Source organism: Pan paniscus, chromosome 1 (genome assembly GCF_029289425.2).
Source record: "Pan paniscus chromosome 1, NHGRI_mPanPan1-v2.0_pri, whole genome shotgun sequence".
Taxonomy (NCBI): Eukaryota; Metazoa; Chordata; class Mammalia; order Primates; family Hominidae; genus Pan; species Pan paniscus.
Genome location: NC_073249.2, coordinates 31,625,520 through 31,647,239, shown reverse-complemented (window position 1 = coordinate 31,647,239; position 21,720 = coordinate 31,625,520). Strand labels below are relative to the sequence as shown.

Sequence of the window (21,720 nt, the reverse complement as noted above, 5' to 3'; positions counted from 1 at the left end):
AAAACATTCAAAAGCCAGAAAAGAATTAGGACAAAGTACATAACAAATGTAGCTCCAATTTCTTACCTCAGTGTAAAATGTTCCTCCACTTACCCCAGAACACCATATTTTAAATTGTATTGTATGCAAACAATTTATACAAGGCAATTGGAAGTTAATTAGTATTTGCTTATTTTTATTGGTTTTATATAAAACTCCTATTGGCCCAGCACAGTGTCTCACGCCTGTAATACCCAACACTTTGGGAGGCCAAGGCAGGCAGATCACTTAAGACCAGGAGTTCAAGACCTGCCTGGGCAACATGGCAAAACACCATCTCTACAAAAAAAAAATTATCCAGGCAAGGTGGTGCATGCCTGTAGTCCCAGCTACTTGGGAGGCTGAGTGAGAGGCTTGCTTAAGCCCAGGAGGTCGAGGCTGCAGTGAGCCATGATCGCACCACTGTACTCCAGCCTGGGCAACAAAGCAAAACCCTGTCTCAAAACAAACAAACAAAAAACCAAAAAAATCCTACAGTTATTGTCAAGTTAATTACAATCAATTCCGTCATTGTCTTCATTGGTTAGAAGAGACTAAGCTTTTGGTGGTTCCTTTTTTTAATCACTAATTAAATTTATAATATAATAAAATCCAAATCTTAGAAACACAAGCAGATAGGTGATTTCTTTAACTAGATCTAATGAAAGAAATGGGGCTGTAATAGTTTTGTAGATTTAAATTTTTATTTCTCTTACTATTATGGCTATTTTTCTATTTTGAGGACACTTCAGAAATATTTTGGATTGAGCCCAGTCATGAGTTAGATGCTATTATGTATAACTGATAAATAATCAGTTTGTAAAGTTTGTCAGGTTATGATTTATCCTAGCTCTTCGGTGAGATTAGAAGAATAACTTTATGTAGATATCCCAGTGTCTCTGATATTTAATCCACTCTTTTAGATTGAAAAACTTCATAATCTTTCTGTTGAGTATCTGGCAGCCAGATTTTAAAATTTCAGGCTCTAGTCTAATCCATCGTCTTTTTCCTTTGATCTTTCTCTTTATTACCCTCCCTACTCTGTGCACTCTATCATGAAATACAATATGCCCTTTATATTAAAACTAGAGACTTAAGGAGAGAGATTATACTCCCAATGTTTTCCTAAAATGAGCTCTTAACTGAGTCAATGGTTAAGATACTCAAACATTGACTAATGTGACTGATGTGGTCATTAAGGTCACTGTTAAGATCATAAGTATTTAAGTTCTGAGATCAAAGTATAGTCCAACACAAGAAATAATCTGTACATTTTGGATTTTATGCAAAATGTAAATATTTTAAAATACACAGAAAGTTTGCTTATTATATTGTGTATTTGTTACAATCAAAAAACAAAAAAAGAGGAATTCCAATTTTTTATCTAAAAAATATAAAATTGATTTCATTTTGGTGTGATATGATTTTAAGTATTTTAGTCTAAAATGGCAGACAGGTTTTCTGTAAAACGAATAATCTTGTCAATTGCTGTCTCTATCTACTGTATCTTTTGACAGTTAGAAATATTTTACTCAGCAATGAATTATGTTATTCACAGAGTATCACAAGAGACAGTAAAATAAAAGATGAGAAAATGAAGATGTGGAGAAGAAAGGGAAAAGAATCTTTCTTTAAATTTTAATTTGTGAATATCTCTGAGTGTAAAATAAATAAGCTGCATATCTCAGTAGCTAGTATTATGCTGAAAAACTCGTGTCAAAAAATTTTTTTTCTTAGTTTGCAGAAAAGTGACATCTACAAGGTGCTTATATAAGGAAAAGCATGCCTAATTAGTCATTCCCTTAATGACTTGGATTTCAGTTTTTTCTCAAGTTTATTCAGCAATATTTTCCATTAACTTTTAAATTAATTCATGTAAACATATGTATGCATACAATTTCTGTTTTAACATCCCACTAAATAAATGTGAATCCCTTAAAATAATATAATTTTGCTGTATTTATAATACATAATTAATGTTAATTATTTATATTTAGGTTCTATGTACATAAGTTAACTTATGATCATCTGTATTGGTCTTAAACTCACATCACTGAAATTATTCAATTTATTTTACCTCTTTTTTTGTTTATATATGTATATCAAAATCAACCTCCTTGTTTGCTATTATTTGAGTATTAAAATTTTTGAGTTTTCCTTGCTTTTTCAAGGCAGAATTATTCCCTTTTCCCCCTTCTATGTCTTAATAAAGCACTTGCTATTGGTTTTATGGTTATAGCTACCTCCCTCTAATGTAGGTGAATTCATAAAGGAGAACAATCATGCCATTTTGATACCTCCAGTTTCTCATACCAAAGTAGGCTCACAAGTAATATCGATTAACTAATAAATGAATGTTTTATGTACATGTCCTAATTCTGATTTAAAAAAATTTTAGATACAAAACAAGACAGGCAGCTTTTATTTTAATTCCAATTATTCACTCTTTTTTTAATGAAACAAGATTGTAAGTAAAACAAAATTATTTTTAAAGCTACAATACTTTTTTAGTAACTTATGTCTATATTTGCCCAAATATATTTTATGTGGTTTTTTTTGAAGGACAAATCTTATATACCAAGAAAAGGCAAAGGGGAAAGCTAATATTTTTTAAGACTCTGTGTGCCCCAAATTAAACCAAGTTACACAATAGATATAGGATGAAACTAAATTTCAAACTTAGCTCTGGCTGTCTTCAAAACCACGCTTCCCGTTTATGGATGGTTTCAAGGGAGCTGAGAAAGGGACTACTTTAAGAATATTTTCCTGGATTATGAGTGAAATTGTATTTTAAGAGTTCTGTTCACTTGAAAGCAACTTCTAGACAACATATTCAACATTATTAGCCTTTAATACTTTGTGGGAATTAGTTTCTCAGTTTCTTCAGAGATCAGGAGGTGGAAGAGACAATTCAGATGCAAGGCCCTCTCACAGGAAGTGAAGCAAGGCTTCATGGGTCCTTGTGGACACTTCTTAGGCAATCTATTTGTCATGCCAGAAGAACAATGAAGAGAGGAATAAGTGGGTACTTGTCATCTACTTAGTATTTTCATCTTTGAAACACCAGCTGAAATTCTGAAACAACAGAAATCCTGTTCAACATCCTGTTACACATTGGTTTGTAATCATTTTATGAGACGAAGGGATGTTTATAAAAATACAAATGCCTTCGACATCTCATTCTTGATCTAATTAGCAATGTTTCTTTTACTTAATGAATACTCATGACAGTTAAAAACTGAGCTTGCTACACCCCAAATGATAAAACGGAAGATTCATTTACTGGTATATTCAGTACCCTCTGAGACATTAATATAGTTAATGGCAAAAGTGAGACATGATATTTGCCAAAGTACTGTTATGGAATAATCAGGGTGGAAACTTGGCTAGGATGGGAAAGACAGGTGTTAGAGCCCAATACATAAATCCCCTTTTTCCTGCCTGATTTCAGAACCAGTGGAGAGAAAAATAAAAAAGACAGATAGTTGGAGATAAAAACATACCTCTATCTCAAAATTAGTAATGAAAGCTGAATTGGAAGTTTACATCTGAGTCAATAATGAGCTTGCTTCTATTTAGTTCCATCATTAAATCTACCCCCTAGTCAGGGACAGCTGAGGAAAACTAGGCCTATCCCTGTAGATCTGAAAGGAAGTGAGAGCAAAGGATATTTGCTTCCCATAAATAGGCTGGCTTTCAAGAGGTGGGGGGAAGGGGCTAAATTAGGTCGAATCAACTCCTTTCCTGATGCACAAACTACAAACCCACTCCTTCTTCCTTGACATACTGAAGGGCAGAGAGAAGCCCGTGAAAACATGAGGAATGGGAAATATGTACTTCCCACTAACTAGATTTGTAGGGTTGGCAAGGAAGCAAGGTTAGAGGAGAGTTTTAGAATGGTAGAAGCTTGTACATGTTCGTCAGAGCTACTTGAGGGAGAAGGCTTGAAAATACAGAAGAGAAAAAAATAACCAAATAAACATGGACCCCGAAAAGGTGAAAGAGGATGCAGTGAAGATCATTACGTTGTAGGCTTAAACAAGTGGAAGAAGACCTGAACTTCTAGGTCAAGAAGGAATAAAATTAATGTAGGATCATGTAAGGATGCTTTTGTGGGAAAGGTCAGATGTTAAAGTAATTAATGTTTGAATACCTCAATATTCTGGTTGATCTTCCAGAGTAATCCTTAGAAGAATGAGAGAGGGTGGAATGTTTAGTGGTACTGGGGGCCAGCTAGATTTGAAATCCACAAATAGCAGTCTGCCTGGTTATGTAATTTATTCCAGCAGTTATCAACAACCTGATATTGTAGGCATGCAGAATGATAGTAGTAATAACAGCTAATATTTATTGAATGCTTACTGTGAGCCAAGTACTCTTATAAGTGCTTTACATAAATTATTTATTTTAATCCTCACATATCCTATGAGATAGACTATTACTTCCAATTATCAATGAGGCACAAAGAGATTAATAAGTAGCCCAATATCAGTGTTAGTATTTGATGGTCTGGAACAGAGCCCACATGTACAATGACTACATGACACTATCGCTTAGGAAAAAAAAGCTAGCATTTGTTGAGTACTTACTTTGTGTCAACCACTGTTCAAAGTGCCTTAGCTTTTGAACAGCTGAAAGGTACTAAAGATTTAGTACCTTTAATCTTTATCAACCTTATAAGGTAGTTCCATTACTATGGAGGGGAAAACAGATACAGTGAGGTTATGTAATGCAGGCTAAAATTACAAAGGTAATAAAAGGTGGAGGTGGGAATTTGGATTTTGTTAATCTGCCTCCAGAACACATGCTCATAACCACTAAGCTCTCCTGCATAGTTGAAATGATTCTTGTTTGGGATATGGCCCAGTGGGTATGGCAAGATGATTGATGTTAGAGCCTTGCGTGATTAACATAATCAACAATGGAACTCAGATGAGCAAGGAACTAAGTGAGGGTGAAAAGGAGACAATAGATTAGGAAAGGTTGGAAGAATCAATTGACTTGAGATCTCCAGGGAATGAACTTATGGGTAACAAGAATAAGAATATGAGATAACTAACAGACCAGAAAGTTGTGGTAAGAGGGTGAGATATTGATCTTTAAGGTTATATAATTACACAGAGAAGTCTGGATGATGGGGATGTATGAGGTGTGGTCACCATTCCATTTATGTGAAGGTCAGTGGACATGAAGGCATCAAAGAACTATGAGGCTATAATATTGGGATGGGTTGCCATCTGTATATGAAATAACCTAAAATTATCCAGGAGCATGCAGTAAAAAGGAAGACTGGACCATGCGCCAAAGGCTATTGTGAATATGGGGGAATAACCAGCAAGTCAGTTTATGATAACTACAATAGGGAAAAATATGAAATATTCAGATTACAAAAAAGTAGATGAGGCCAGGCATGGTGGCTCACGCTTGTAATCCCAGCAATTTGGGAGGCCGAGGTGGGTGGATCAACCAAGGTCAGGAGTTCGAGACCAGCCTGGCCAACTTGGCAAAACCCCGTCTCTACTAAAAATACTAAAGTTAGCCAGGTGTGGTAGCAGGTGCCTATAATCCCAGCTACTCGGGAGGCTGAGGCAGGAGAGTCATTTGAACCCGGGAGGTGGAGGTGGCAGTGAGCCAAGATTGCACCATTGCACTCCAGCCTGGGCAAAAGAGTAAGACTATGCCTAAAAACAAAAAGGAAAAAGTAGATAAATACCACATTGAAAGTGGCAATGGGGAACTGAGTTAAGGAAAACCTTTCTGTGGTGACTGTGATACAAAGGAATACTAAAATGCTTTGCTCAGTATGGCAGCAAGGGAAGTGGTTTTCTAGAGGAGCAGGAAGTTCATTTATAATAAAAATACATTTATTGAAAAGTTTGAGGCAGAGGGAGATTGTTTCATATAGATGGAATAGGGGCTCCACAGGGCAAGGTTGAAAATATTATAGGCAAGGAAATCAGAAGTCTTCAGAAAAGTAGTGCAGTAGTTTGAGAACGAGTATACCAAAGAATATAGTTAAAAGAGAGATATTATTAAGTAATTTGGCAGAAAATTATTTGGTCATAAGCAATTTGACTAAAAAGCAAATGGATCAATAGTGGCTTGATCCAACCATCTTCTATTGTGGATAAACTTAAGTTGCTATACTGTCCTTATTTTAAATACTACAGTAATGATAGACTGAAAGTAAATTATGTATTCGAAAGTACAAAGGAAGAACTATTTTCTCAAATTTTGAAAAATGAAAAAAAAAGACATATACAAGCAACCCAATAGTACACCCAAAAATCCAGAGAGTAGAGCTTTTGTTCATTTTAGAGATCGGTTTTTCGATCAAAATTTGTATTGACCAAATTATTTTTGCTCTAATTACTTTGTGACCAAATTATGTTACCACCAGAGAGACTTAAAGTTTGAGTGGTGATAAAAGATAACTGGGTTGTGAATAATAGTTATATTTTCTGGGCTTTCTACTATCAAATAGTTGAATTTTCTGGGCCTTCTACTATCAAGATCAGAACAAAATAGGAAAACAAAAGATAATCTAAAAATATACAATTTTATTGAAGGATAACATACAGAAAAGTGAAAAAAATTCTAATCACTTAGCTCAATTAATAATCACAAAATGGCAGGTATAATCTATATCTAATAGATACTTTAATAATTTTCCTGTAAGAAGCCACAAGTTTATAGAAGAAGACTATATAAGGGTTCAGTGTTCTGAAAATCTTTAACATCTGGATACAAGATTGTGGCCAGTCAGATAAGGGCAATATAGCATGTCCCCCTGAGGCATTCAACCATACTTGATGAAACCTAAAATGGCTTCTTCCTTCTTCAAAGACTGGTGGGAAATCAGTTTTTTGCAGAATCCCATATAACACTAGAAATAAAGTTTAACAAATGCCCAATTATATTATTACATTTTCTTTAACAAAAGAAAATTTTCGTTCACTTGTCTAGTTCTGTAATTCTGGAGGTTTTTCTTTCAGCACCAAATTATCTTGGAGGCTATCTTTTAAACTCAAACTATGAAATCATTTGGAAGTCAAATCACCTGTAGAAGAATCCAAGTAAGTGAAAACACTAGGTATCCAGAGGAAAAGAGTATATAATAGAAGGTTTGTAGGAGGATGGTGGTCATAAAAACATATTTTGTGATTTTCTTCTATTTTTCTTAGGGCACACAGTCATTGTTAGTATGCCTAATAAGCCAGCTCAGAATATGTAGAAATGGTGCATAAGGGAGTCATAGTGAAGTCTAGAAATCACTATGGAATTTGATATCCACTTCTACTACTCTACTGAAAATAACTCTTGGTAAGGCCACCAGGAATCTCCTAAGTATAAACATGTGGGACCTCTCTGAGATCTGCACACTGCTCATTACACTTCAGTTCTCAAAACCTCCTTTGGCCTTTGTGACATTATGGTCATCTTTTTCTCCTTCTCTGGTCATTTCTTCTCAGTCTTCTTCAGTAATTTCTGTATGTCTGGTATATTGTGATGTCATATGGGACTATTTATAGTTCTTTAGTTCCAAAGTTATTTAAAGGTTCTGTTACTTTGCACTCTTGTTGTTTTCTGAGAATGCCTTGCCACACCTTATACACCAAACTCCTTCTCTTCCTTCCCGATACTGCTCAAACACCAGGCATCCTAACTCCACAGAATAGTGTACTTCCAGTATACATATACATATATATATATATCTCTCCATATCAACATTTATCAGAATTACCTAATTATTCATAAACTTAGCAAGATTGTGACTCAAATGGAAGAGCAGGAATCAGTCTTGAGAGGTTGCAGATAAAGGAGATCAATGAAGCCATATTGGAGGTAGAGGGTGGACTAGGGGTAGGGGTAGGGCGTTAATAGAGTTTAGAGAAAGCAGCAAGCCTAGAGAAATTGCCTAAGCAAGAAAACAAGCAATTTTAGTTCGTTTTTTTCAAGGATCAGTAAAATAGTGACCTGATATTTACATGTAAAGAGAGAATTGTTTAGTGAGGAAGATGTCCCAGAAAGTTCTTTAAATGGAATCTTTCTTGCAAAGTCTTTCAAAATGCAGTAGGGTTGAATAGAAATCCCCTTTGTTTTCTCACATTCATTGAACTACAGTATAATATCAGCCACAAGAACAGAATCTGCTGCTGCAGAGGTCACCCGTCACCTTCTGATTACCATTCCAGGTGTGCATTCTCCGTCCTCATGCTGTTCCACCTCTTCGTAGCATCTGACATTTCTGACCTCCTTCATGAAATGGTCTTCTCCCTTGTGTCCTGCTTCTCCTCCCTCGCTGTTTGCTCTTTTGAGTGCCCTTCATGGGCTTCTCTTCTCCCACTCATTTCTTTAATGTGCACACTCCTAAGACTTTCCCCTTGGCTCTTCTCTCAGTCTACACTCTCCCTCAGTAACCCCATCCACTTTTCACACCTTTAGCTATTTTTATTTAGAAAACACTCCAGTTGCTAGCTACGACCTCTTTTTTAAGTTTCAGACCCACTCTTACAACAATACACTGGACCTCTCAACCTGAATGTTTTAAGGGAAGCTCAATCCTAATAACTTCAAAACAGATATTCATATTCCTCTTTCTACCTTCTCTGACTTGGTTCCAAACCCAAGCTTTTCGATGACTCCACATTCTCTTACATTCCTCTTAATTAATCCAATATCAATGCCTTTTGATTCTACTCTATGGAATGTTTCCCCATCTATCTCATCCTTTATTTTCATTGCTCTTTTTCCTTACCTCTGAATAAGAAATTTTAACCTCTCTGTAGACCTATGGCTTTATATCAGTTATTCAGGTCACGATAGATTGTCTACTCTATGCCAGTTATGGAGATAAGCAATAGTTAGGGTTCTCAGCCCTGGCTGCACATCAGCTTTAAAAAACAAAACTAAACTAGGCCAGACGCAGTGGCTCTCGCCTGTAATCCCAACACTTTGGGAGGCCGAGGCAGGCAGATCACCTGAGGTCAGGAGTTTGAGACCAGCCTGGCCAACGTGGAGAAACCCCATGTCTACTAAAAACACAAAAATTAGCTGGGCGTGGTGGTGTGTACTTGTATTCCCAGCTACTGGGGAGGCTGAGGTGGGAGAATTACTTGAACCCAGGAGGCAGTGGTTGCCACTGCATTCCATCTTGGGTGACAGAGTGAGACCCTGTCTCAAAAAAACAAAAAACAAACAAACAAAAAACAACCCCACTAACTAAACTAGACAAATGCTCAGACACGTGCTTCAAAGATTCTGAATGAGTCAATTTAGGGAAAAGCTTGAACATCAGTATTTTTCAAATTCTTCTAATGCGCAGCCAGAGTTGAGAACCAACAACTTATCGTATGTAGAGGCCAAGAAAATGGACACAGTCCTTGTCCTTTTGGAAAGTAAACTGGACTTGGGGAGATAGACATTATAAAACAGTTACTCATATATGCATACAATTAGTTGTAAGTGCCATGAAGAAAATGAAAAGGGTCCCATGAGAGAAAGAATAGAATAGGACAGTCTAATTTAGAATGTGTGTGGGTCATGAAAAGTCTTTCTAAAGAAATGATAATTAGTGTGAATTCTTAAGGATGAGTGTGATTTGGCCAGGCAAATAAGCAGATGGAAAAAAAAAACATTTTTGGTGAGTTTGAGTCATGGATATAACTGGCATGTATTGAAGAAATGGAAAAAAATGTGGCTGCTGTGTAGTGAGGGATGAGAGTGGCTAAAATGAGGTTGGAACAGAAAAGAATGGGCCTTGTTAAGAATTTATGAGATCTTCTTAAGTGCATTGAAAAGCTAATGACAGCTTTTTATTAAGGAACTAAAATACTTTTTATTTTTATTGCTTGGACTTCCTTGCAGATAGGGGGTAAGCACAGCAGATGGAGAGAACCTGTAAGTGTGAAGCACTTCTGTAAAGATATTATGGTTGCTTGGACAAGGATGGTGGCCATGGATATGAATAGAAGCCTATGGATTCAAGATGTATTTTGGAGCTAGAATTAATAAAACTCGTTAGTGGGTTGGATATATGGGGTAGGGGAAAATCAGTAGTCATCATGGATGATTCTCAGGTTTTTGACTTAAGAAGCTGAGGAGCTGGTGGTGCCACTTACTTTTTTAAAAAATAGGCTTTATATTTTAGAGCAGTTTTAGATTTATAGAAAAATTGATAGGAAGTCACAGAAATTTCCTATATACTGCCTTCCACTACACATGCACACCCTTCCCCACTGCCAACATCCTGCATCATCCAACATCCAATAAATGGTGCATTTATTACTATTAATGAACCTACATGGATACATCATTAGCACCCAAAGTCCATAGTTTACATTAGGTTTCATTCCTGATGCTGTATGTTCTATGGGTTTAACAAATCTATAATGACATATATCCACCATAATAGTATCATACAGAGTAGTTTCACTGCCCTAAAAATCTCCTGTGCTCTGCCTCTTCATCCCTCCCTCCCTACAACCTCCGAAAGCCACTGATCCTTTTACTATCTGTCTCCAGAGTTTTCTCTTTTCCAGAATGTCAGATTGTTGGAGTCATACAGCCTTTTAAGATGGGCTTCTTTCACTTAGTAATATGCATTTAAGGTTTCTGCATGTCTTTTCATGGTGTGATAGGTCATTGTTTTTTAGTGCTAAATATTATTTCATTGTTAGAGGTACCACAGTGTATTTATCCAACATCTTGGCTGCCTCCAAGTTTCAGCAATTATGTGAACAGCTGCTGTAAACATTTTTGCGCAGGTGTTTGTGCAGAGGTGAGTTTTCAAGTCAATTGGGTAAATATATAAGAACACAATTGCTAGATTATATGATAAGAGTATGTTTAGTTTTGTAAAAAACTGTCAAACTGCATTCCAAAGTGCCTGTATCATTTTGCATTCCCACCAGCAATAAATGAGAGTTCCTGTTGCTCCACACCCATTGCTAGCATTTGGTGGTATCAGTGTTCTGTATTTTGGCCATTTCAGTTGGTATATAATGATATTCCTTAATGACATATGATAATGACTATCTTTTCTTATACTTATTTGCCATCTGTGTATCTTCTTTGGGGAGGTGTCCAGGTATTTTGCCCATTCTATAATTTATTTAAATTCTAGTAATTTAACTTCCAGTACAGTGTTGAAAAGAAGTGATGAGAGGAGACATCCTTGCCTTGTTCCTGATCTTAGAGGGATAAAGATTCTAGTTTCTCACTGTTGAGATGAAATGGAAATTGGTCCATTTCATCTAGGTTATCAAATTTGTGGGCATGGAGTCATTTATAATATTCCTTTTTATTACCCTTTTAATATCCATGAGATCTGTAGTAATGTCTTCCCTTTCATTTCTGATATTAGTAATTTGCATCTTCTTTCCTTTTTTTTTGTTTGCCTGGATAGAGAATAATTAATTTTATTTATCTTTCCAAAGAACCAGCTTTTGGTTTGTTGATTTTCTCTACTGATTTTCTGTTTTCAATTTTATTATTTTGTGCTCCAATTTTTATTACTTCTTTTCTTCTGCTTGCCTTGGAATAAATTTGCTATTCTTTTTCAGTTTCCTAATATGGAAGCTTAGATTATTGATTTTATATATTTTTTCTAATATATGCATTCAATGCAATAAATTTTCCTTTAAGCCTTGCTTTTGTTAAATCTCACAAATGTTGATAAGCTATATTTTAATTTTAATTTATTTCAAAAAATCTAAAATTTTCTCTTGAGATTTCTTTTTTGTTCCATGTGATAAAGTGTGTTGTTTATTCTTCAAGTATTTGGGAGGTCTCCAGTTTTCTTTCTGTTATTGATTTCTAGTTTAATTACACTGTGGTCTCAGCATACTTTGTCTGATTTCTGTTCTTTTAAATTTGTTAAGATGTGTTTTATGGCCCAGGATGAGTGTTCTATGTGAGTGTTTAGGTGAGTGTTCTATATGAGTCTGAGAAGACTCTATTCATTTCTGATACAGAGGTGTTGAATTCTCCCACTATAATAGTGGATTCATCTATTTCTTCCTACAGCTATCAGATTTTGCCTCACATATTTTGATGCTTTGTTGCTAAGCATATACACTTTACAAATTGTTGTGTCTTCTTGGGAAATTGAGTGCTTTATCATTATGTATTACCCCTCTTTATCCCTGATAATTTTCCTTACTTTGAAGTCTGCTATACCTGAAATTAACATAGCTACTCCTGGTTTCTTTTTATTATTGTTAGCCTGGTATATCTTTCTCTGGCCCTTTACTTTTAATCTATATGCATCTTTATATTCGAAGTGGGTTTCTTTTAGACTACTTATAATTGGGTCTTCTTTTTTTATCCACTCTGACAATCTCTATCTTTTAATTGATTTATTTAGACCATTAGTGTTTAAAGTGATTATTGATATTAGTTACAGATATTAGTTGGATTAATATCTACCATATTTGATATTGATTTTCATCTGTGCCCCTTGTTCTTTGCTTCTTATTTTGTCTTACACTCTTTTTCTGTCCTCTGTGATTTTAACTGCATATTTTATGATTCCATTTTCTCTACTTTCTTAGTATGTAAGCTGCATTTCTTTTTTTTAACTTAAATTAGTAGTTGCCCTAAAGTTTGCAATACACATTTGCAACTCATCCAACTCCACTTTCAAGTAACACTATACCACTTCATAGGTAGTACAAGTACCTTATAATAACAAAATAATTATCATTTCTCCATCCCATCTCTTGTATTATTATTGTCATTTATTATACTTATACATAAGCATTTATATGCATATGCCTCATAATTGAATATCTTGACGCTATTATTTTGAACAAACTGTTCTCTATTAGCTCAGTTAAGAATAATAAAAATAAAAGGCTTTATTTTACCTTGATTTATTTCTTCTCTGATCTTCCTTTTTTTAAAAAAATGTAGATCTGATTTTTTGGCCTATATCGTTCTCTTTTTTTTTTTTTTCTTGTCTTTTCTCAACTCTTATTTTAGGTTCACGGGGCACACATGCAGGTTTGTTATATGGATACATTGTGGGTTGTTAGAGTTTGATGTACAAATGATTTTATCACCCAGGTGGTGAGCATAGTATCTTATAAGTAGTTTTTCAGTCCTCACTCTTCTCCTTTCTTTCCCCTTCAAATAGGCCCCACTGTCTATTTTTCCTGTCTTTGTGTCTATGTGTACTTAATGTTTATCTCCCACTTATAAGTGAAAACACTGTGATATTTCATTTTCATTCTCTCTGAATACTCCTTTTAATATTTCTTGTAAGGCATGTCTACTGGCAATAAATTCTCTTAATTTTTCTTTATCTGAGAAAGTCTTTATTTCTCCTTTATATTAGAAGGATAATTTTATAGGGTAGAGTGTAGGCTTGTGGCATTTTTCCCTAAAACTTTAAATATTTCACTCTATTCTCTTCTTGCTTGCATGGTTTCTGAGGAGAAATTGGGTGTAAAATTCTTACTTTGCTCTTAGGGTAAGGTGTTTTTTCTTTGTGTCTTTTCAAGATTTTTTCTTTACCTTTGGTTTTCTGAGATTGAAAGTAATTTGCCTACTGTGGTTTTGTTCGTTTTAAAATTTATCCTACTTGATTTTTGTTGAGCTTTCTGGGTCTGTGATTTGGTGTCTAACATCAGTTTGGGTAAATTCCCAGTCTTTCTTGCTTTAAATATTTCTTCTGTCCCTTTCTCTCACTCTTCTCCTTAGGTTATTTTTATTACACATATGTTATACCTTTTGTATTTGTCCCACAGCTCTTGGATATTCTGTTTCATTTTTAACAACTTTCTTCTGTGTGCTTTTCCATTTTGGAGGTTTCTATTGACGTATCCTCAAGTTCAGAGGTTCTTCCTTCAACCATGTCCAATCTACTAATAAACCCATCAAAGCCATTCTTCATTTCTGCTACAGTGTTGGTTCTTTAATAGTTTTCCATCTCTCTGCTTACATTGGCCATCTTCCTTGCATGCTGTGTACTTTATTCATTAAGCCCTTAGCATATTAATCTTATTCATGGTAAATCCTGGTCTGATAATTACAACATTCCTGCCATATCTGAGACTCGTTCTGATGCCTGATTTGTCTCTTTAACTGCCTGTGTTTCCACAGAGGCTGCATCTTCAAGTTTCACACACCAGTATGGCTTGCTTCAGATTTTTTCTGAATTTACCTTTTAAAGGAAATGTGGGCCTGGCGCAGTGGCTCATGCTTGTAATTCCAGCACTTTGGGAGGCTGAGGCAGGCAGATCACGAGGTCAGGAGATCGAGACCATCTTGACCAACATGGTGAAACCTCGTTTTTACTAAAATACAAAAAATTAGCCAGGCATGGTGGCACACACCTGTAAACCCAGCTACTCAGGAGACTGAGGCAGGGGAATCACTTGAACCAGGGAGGCGGAGGTTGCAGTGAGCCGAGATCGCTCCACTGCACTCCAGCCTGGCAACAGAGCAAGGCTCCATCTCAAAAAAATAAATAAAGGAGATGTGAAAAACAAGAGATTCTCATTTTGTACGGAATTAAGTCCAAATTTTCAGCCTTCTAGAATTAACCCCAATCTTTACAAGCTCATCGCTAACAATAACCTCATGCTTAAACTGGCCAACTTCATGTTTCTTTAACAGAGGCATATGGTTTCCCACAACCATGTCTTTATTTTTTTATAATTATATTGGTCTTGAATACCTTTCTTTTCTTTATTGCAAAGCTCTACCCATCTTTTTTTTTTTTTTTTTTTTTAAGACGGAATTTCACACTGTCACCTGGGCTGTAGTGCAATGGCGTGATCTCAGCTCACTGCAACCTCCACCTCCTGGGTTCAAGCAATTCTCCTGCCTCAGCCTCCTGAGTAGCTGGGATTACAGGTGCCCCACCACCACACCCAGCTAATTTTTTGTATTTTTAGTAGAGATGGGGTTTCAGTATGCTGGCCAGGTTGGTCTCCAATTCCTGACCTCATGATCCACCTGCCTTGGCCTCCCAAAGTGCTGGGATTACAGACGTGAGCCACCGTGCCCAGTCAGCTCTACCTATCTTTAGAACAAATTTGAATATTTTTTACACAGAACGTATACTTTTACTGCAGCCTTTGATGTGTACCTCTTCAAAAGTTATTAGAGGGCACTTACTACTGGCTAGTTATGTAATAGTCAATCACAAAACAATTCTCCTAATCCCTTCCACCCCCACCACTGAGAAGAGCTTGATGGGAGTGATAACTTTTTATTTGCCTCTATGCCTATTTTGGATCTAGCAAAGTGGACCCTTTCTCAGTATTCTATTTAAATTTCTTCATTTTGACAAACATTTTATTAGGATGTTTAATGTATGATCATATGGAAGAAGATATCAAAAAGATTGCTAAAGATATACATTTTAGTTAACTAGCTACATCAAAGGAAATATTTCATTTGCAGTATTTATTTTCCATCATGTGAGAAAAAAAAATCAAAGTGTACCTTTCGTATATGAAATACATGTGGAAAAACGAATGTGTTCCAGAATGAAGATGGTATAGCACTATAGTTAGGGGAACCTTCTAAAGGTGAATTTTCCAATAGATCTGCTTTCCCCTTGCACTATATCCCTCTGAGGAGTTCTAGACTTCTCCAAACAAACTCAAGCTGAATGCAGTTATTATTTTTGAAATACCCTCTTATCTGCACCCCTGAGGAACTCAGGAAGAATGGTCTTAGAATAAGCATATAAACAACCTCATGATCTTGGCTGAAATGCCCCTTTTGATGGTGTTCTTTAGGGCTGGAGTTCTTGGAAGAGCTCCAAATGATCTCTTCAAGTTACTTTTTCAACTTTCTGGGATCCGCGTTTAATGTGACCCCACTCAGTAGTATGGCTCAAAACATTTAAAAATTCCTTCTTAACTAAAGTAAAACAAAGAAGACTAAAAGCATTTGACATCAGTAATAGTTTTTAAAAATATTTCTTTATATACATAAGTTCTGACCAGATGTATCCTTTGTGAATCCCTAATGTTTCCATGAAATTCCTATTCCTTCTGGGGTACTATATCTGAGGGTTAACTATTGTCTGAAATAACTGCTGTAGCTGAGAAATGACCATGTTTCCTTTTAGTTCTTAGCAAGAGTAATTGAATGTAGAATATCTTACTAAATGCTAGATTGTGACAGTGTGTTAACACTCTGACTATCTCCTAACAGCAGGGCAATTATTTGCTGAGTGGGATTTTTATAAATCCTCTGGCAGTAGTATGTCCTGATAATTATGATGAAGTACATTGGTCAGTGTAGATTCAGCAGTCCCTACCCTAGCAAATATTTCATTCACAGTTCTTTGGCCACTTGTACTTTACTAGTTATTAGAGAGAGATCTTTACTACTCTTCCCTACTGGCTTAGTATATCATTTTTTAAAAGCAAATGTGATTTAAAACATAGAACCCAAACATATTTTAGACACACCTCCTTTAAGAACTGTTTCTCTCTCGTGGTATTCAGAAATTTTTAATCAAGAGGCAAGAAAATAGTTTTAAATTTTATTCTATTTGTGGTCAGCCACTCTTTTTTGCTGCGTAATTGTCATTTGTGAAAGTAAAACTTGAATTCTTCCACCTATCCTGAATACTTAATCATTCTTCATACCCGGAATAAACAGTTCCTTGGAAATCATGAGAAATTGTTATTTCTGTTATGGTAAAATATGAAATTAGAACATTAGTAATTGTGATCTGGGAATTGTAGGTGTACACTATCCTGTGTCTTATTCTTCCTATTTCATAGAAACTTGTTTTAAAAGTACACCTTGGTAACAAAGAGAAGAGAAAAAAATTAGACTATAGCTTCCCCCAGGCAATTACAAAGTAAAGGTCAGTGTATGAGTGGAAAATGGCCATAAAAAACATTTTTCATGGAATAAAATAGTAGGTGCTCCAAATAAAACAAGTATATCCATTTCTTTTCAAATCAATTGTACCGCTTTAACACTTTTCCACATAATACTTAAGTATAAGAATAAAAACTGAGAAGAAAAGAGCCAATTGATAGATTGGTAGAAATACGGAATGGTTCAAAATATTAATGTAATGCTAAGGGTGACTGGGTAACAAATGGTACATTTGCTCGTTGCTCAACCTGACATAATTAATATTCTAGGTCATGCTTAAGTTCCCATGATGGAGAGTCTGAAGGGGGGAATTCAAGAAAAATATATATCTATTATATAACTCATTGCATTTTTTTTTTTTTTTTTGCCTTTTGACGAGTCAGAATCGTAGCCTTTAAAAAAAATCAGTGCTTTCACACCTCATTTGCCATATTCACCACTGGGCCACCAGTCAGCAGCCGGGCCTGATGCAAGGAGGTCAGTAAGAAGCTATTAGCAGAGTCTTCTCCTGAGATTTCTTGGGTCTTATTGAGTTGAATGTTAGCATGACAGTACTGCAAATAACTCAGTTGTAGGCTTTTTCTTTTTTTTTTTAAACAGTTAGCACAGATTTCCCCATAGTGTTGGTCACTCTAGAAAATTATTGCTGAAAATGAAGTCCCCAAAGCTAGCTTGGCAGTAGCCCTTCTAAGTTGTGAAAAATGTGAAAACTGAAAAATATACCATAGTCCCTGAGGATTAACCCTGTCTTTTGTGACTCATAGTAATATTTTTAAAAATCAACAAGAAACCATTATTCATAAGTGGCTTACTAATGATGAAATATGGCAATTGAGACAATAGTATGTTAAGGTTGTTGTATTTATTTAAAGAAATAATAAGTAAATGAATACTGTATCAATATAAATAAATAGGGTATTTGCCTGCTGTAGGGATTGTGGGAGTGCTGGACTGTTTTTATTGACATAACTTAGCAAATGTATTAAATTAATTTCTAAAATACTGACACCTTGAAGACTTTAAATGATACATTTGAAATTCAATTAAAATATATTTTCGATCTATATTTGATTTAAATTGCAAAGAGAATACACATGAGGAGGTCTCCATATAGGTTGCAAAATATAATTTAAGAAAGCTATCATGTCTACTGATCCATTTGCATTTCCCATCTAGCCTATGTATACACGTGCATGCAAATGTGCAAGGAGATCAAAGAGGATTTCTAATGGGGTAAAGTTAATAGCTGGTAGCGGTTATTCAGGTAGGTAGATATTTTCAAATGATAAATTTTAATCTAGCTAAATTGTATGTATTTTACCATTTTAATCTGTAAGGTTGTAGCAATGTTCATAAAAAACTAACAGAATTCAGTTTATTAGGTCATCACTGATGAGAATGGTATTCTCATACCATTTTTATAGACTGTAGATTTAGTTACACTTTATGTCACAATAGTCTTTTAAAAATATAACATTTATTTTTTTCTTAGTACAATCAATAAATTCTAATCTTAGAAAATCACCCTAGAAATTATCTTTATAATTGCCATCCACTTAAAAATTACTGTCCATGGAAAGCTATTGTCTGTGTATTTACCTTGTCTATATTTACTGTTATAGTGAGAACATGTTAACATGACATTAAAAATGGTTTATATAACTGCCTTTAATGTTTTTCCACACAGTGTTTTTCTTGTATCAATTGTAATAGAGAATAAATCTCAAAGAAGAGCCAGTACAAAAATATTTTTAAATGTTTAAATGCATTTACATTAACTGCTTTGTATCCAAAAAAATTTAGTCTCCAATTAAAAAATAGAAAAATTTGAGTTGGAGGTGACTCAAATAGGTCTTTGACAATGTGTTTTAAAGCAAATTGAAACTGTTCTGTTAAAAAAAAAGAAAAATGGTATAATCTGTATATTCTTTGAAAGCAGTCAATACAATTCTGAAATAAGTCTCAAACTTTTTATTAAGATATTTATGTTGCTTTGGAAAGCAAGAGTGAAATAGAGGTTTTCACGGGCCTTTCCGAACTGTGCGTTGTTATTCTAGATAAGCATTTAACATTCATTTATTGAGTGCCTACTAAGTGCCATGTACCCTGCTAGGCCCTGGGGTTGCAAAAATACCTGGAACAGACTCTCTGTGCTCCAGCTTCTAGCTTGTGGAAGACATACATGCAAATATAATTTTGAAACAGTGTAATGTGATAGGTGTTGTGGTGGTTATCCCCATAGTAAGGAAGCATTTGGTATAGGACACTGCATTTGGGATAGGATGTTGCATTTGGGATAGGATGTTGCATTTGGGATAGGACGTTGCATTTGGGATGGGATGTTGCATTTGGGATGGGACGTTGCATTTGGGATAGGATGTTGCATTTGGGATAGGACATTGCATTTGGGATAGGACGTTGCATTTGGGATAGGACGTTGCATTTGGAATAGGATATTGCATTTGGGATAGGACGTTGACTCCAGCCTGGGTAGGTATTTGATAGAGGTTAACACTTATTGCTGAGTTAGGCTGGAAATTTACACTGTTCTTAGGTTTTCGAAGACAGCTATCTTAGTTAATGCTTTGGAACTGCTGATTCCATGAAGTAAATGTAGCAAAAAGGAATGTTTATGGATATGTTGATGGCATAAGAGAAATCACATTTTTAGTAAGAATGGATATATTTAATATATAGTCCAGAGTGTCTACAAAGACACCAAATAAGTCATATTGCCCTTTAAAATGTAACTTCTCCTTTTAAATATGCATTTGTGTATGATATTTACATATACACATATGTGTATATATTTTGATATAAGGCTTCATGGAACCATATATCAAAGATTGGTATCTAATACCATTAAAATATAATACCATCAAAATTTCGTTCTATGCAGTTTGTATATTCAAACAACATTAAATTTTCAAAAATGGACACGCTAAATTTGACTTAATATTTGTCACACATACATCTATTGAAACTCTATTGTGTGGAAGGTACTCTTGACTATTTTATGCAGTACATGACAAAGTCATTGATAGAACAGCAAGGATAATACTACAGAAGCATAGCACCTAACCACGTGAATACAACTCATGAAATACAGGATGTTATTTTGAGTGATATATAATATAGTATTATAGCCTATATTATAGGCGATACCTGTAGCATTATAGGTGATACCAATTTGATTATTAAAGTACAAAAGTCAAGATAGTTGCCCTTAGTTTATGTAATGAATAATAATTAAAATAATCAGTCAAATATTTGAGTATGTATTTTGTACCTGAAACTTGTTCAAGCATTGTATATTTGACTTCCTGTGAGTGAATGTATGACTTACACGTATAGTTAAATATACATAGCATATAGTTAGAATACAAAATGAATGGCTTAGAGTCTTACTGTAATTTTTTCTTAAGTATAGTGATGTAAAAAGGCTGTGTGACAGATAGGAACTTGAGCTCACTAGTTTTTAAAATGTTTAGTGCTCAATTCTGAAAGATATTGAAATTGTTGGTCTAGAGTAAAGACAAGTATGAGTATTTTGTAAAATCTCTTTAGGTAAATCTGAAGTCCACCTCTGGTTAAGAACCACAGTTGTAGTTTAAAATATTCTTTAAACATAAGAAAAAATTTCATGGTACAACTCTTTCTTTTATTTCATCTGAAAATTAAAGAAAAAATCAAAATTGCTTTTTTCTTCTTTAGATTCCAGGAATATACAATTCACCCTTCAGAAAAGAGCCTGATCCATGGGAGCTGCAATTACAAAAGGCAAAGCCTTTAACACACCGAAGACCTAAAGTTAAGCAGAAGGACTCCACCAGCCTTACTGATTGGCTAGCTTGTACAAGCACCCGTTCTTTTCCTCGGTCTGAAATTCTACCACCTATTAATAGAAAGCAATGTCAGGTACTAGTTTGCTGTATAAGAATTCTGTCATTAATTTTATTCTTGCTATTTTTTGCACTTTTTATATAACACCATCTTAATTTAACCATTTTTAATTATATAGTTTAGTGGGATTAAGTACATTCATATTTTTGTGCAATCAGCTGTCGCTAGAACTCTTTTCATCTTGGAGAATTAAAACTATACCCACTAAACAACTCTCCATTTCCCTTTGCCCCATCCCCTGACATGACTTGTTTCACTTAGCACGATGTTCTTAAAGTTCATCTATGTTGCAGAATATGTCCAAATTTCCGTCTTTCTTAAGGCTGAATAATATTCTATTTTATGTACATACCACATTTTGTTTATCCATTTATCTGCATTTGGCATTTGAGTTGCGACCACACTTTATGTATTGTGAATAATGCTGCTGTGAACATGGGTGTAAAAGATCTTCTTGAGACTGTGTTTTCATTTCTTTTAAGAATATACTCAGAAGTGGAATTGCCAGATTATATGGTAATTATATTTTTAATTATTTGAGAAACTGCCATACTGTTTCCCATAGCATCTATACACATTTTCCATTCCCATCAACAGGGCACAGGGGTTCCAATTTCTCCGCATTCTTCTTGCAGTTTTGATTTGCATTTTTCTAATTGTTAGCGATGTTGAGAATCTTTTTATGTGCCTATTGGCCATTCGTGTGTCTTCTTTGAAGAAATGTCTATTCTAAGTCCTTTGCCCATCTTTGAATTGGGCTGTTTTTTGTTGTTGAGTTTTAGGAGTTCTCTATATATTCTGGGTATTAATGCCTTATCAGATACATGGTTTGCAAATATTTTCTCCCATTCTATGGGCTCCTTCTCTACTCTGTTATAGTGTCTTGCTTTTTAAAAATACAGGGCTGGGCACAGTGGCTCACGCCTGTAATTCCAGCACTTT

At 35.0% G+C, this 21,720-nt stretch overlaps 1 protein-coding gene across 5 annotated transcripts in view; it reads left to right on the top strand.

The window, feature by feature from the left end:
* The window catches only part of SPATA17 (spermatogenesis associated 17), a 231,481-nt gene that overhangs the window by 115,666 nt on the left and 94,095 nt on the right, over positions 1-21,720 (top strand). For all 5 annotated transcript variants that reach the window (XM_003814136.7, XM_063597133.1, XM_055108053.2 and 2 more), the window contains one exon: positions 20,590-20,793. In XM_003814136.7, the coding sequence (XP_003814184.1) occupies positions 20,590-20,793 (204 nt within the window). The remainder of the gene's footprint in view (positions 1-20,589; positions 20,794-21,720) is intronic.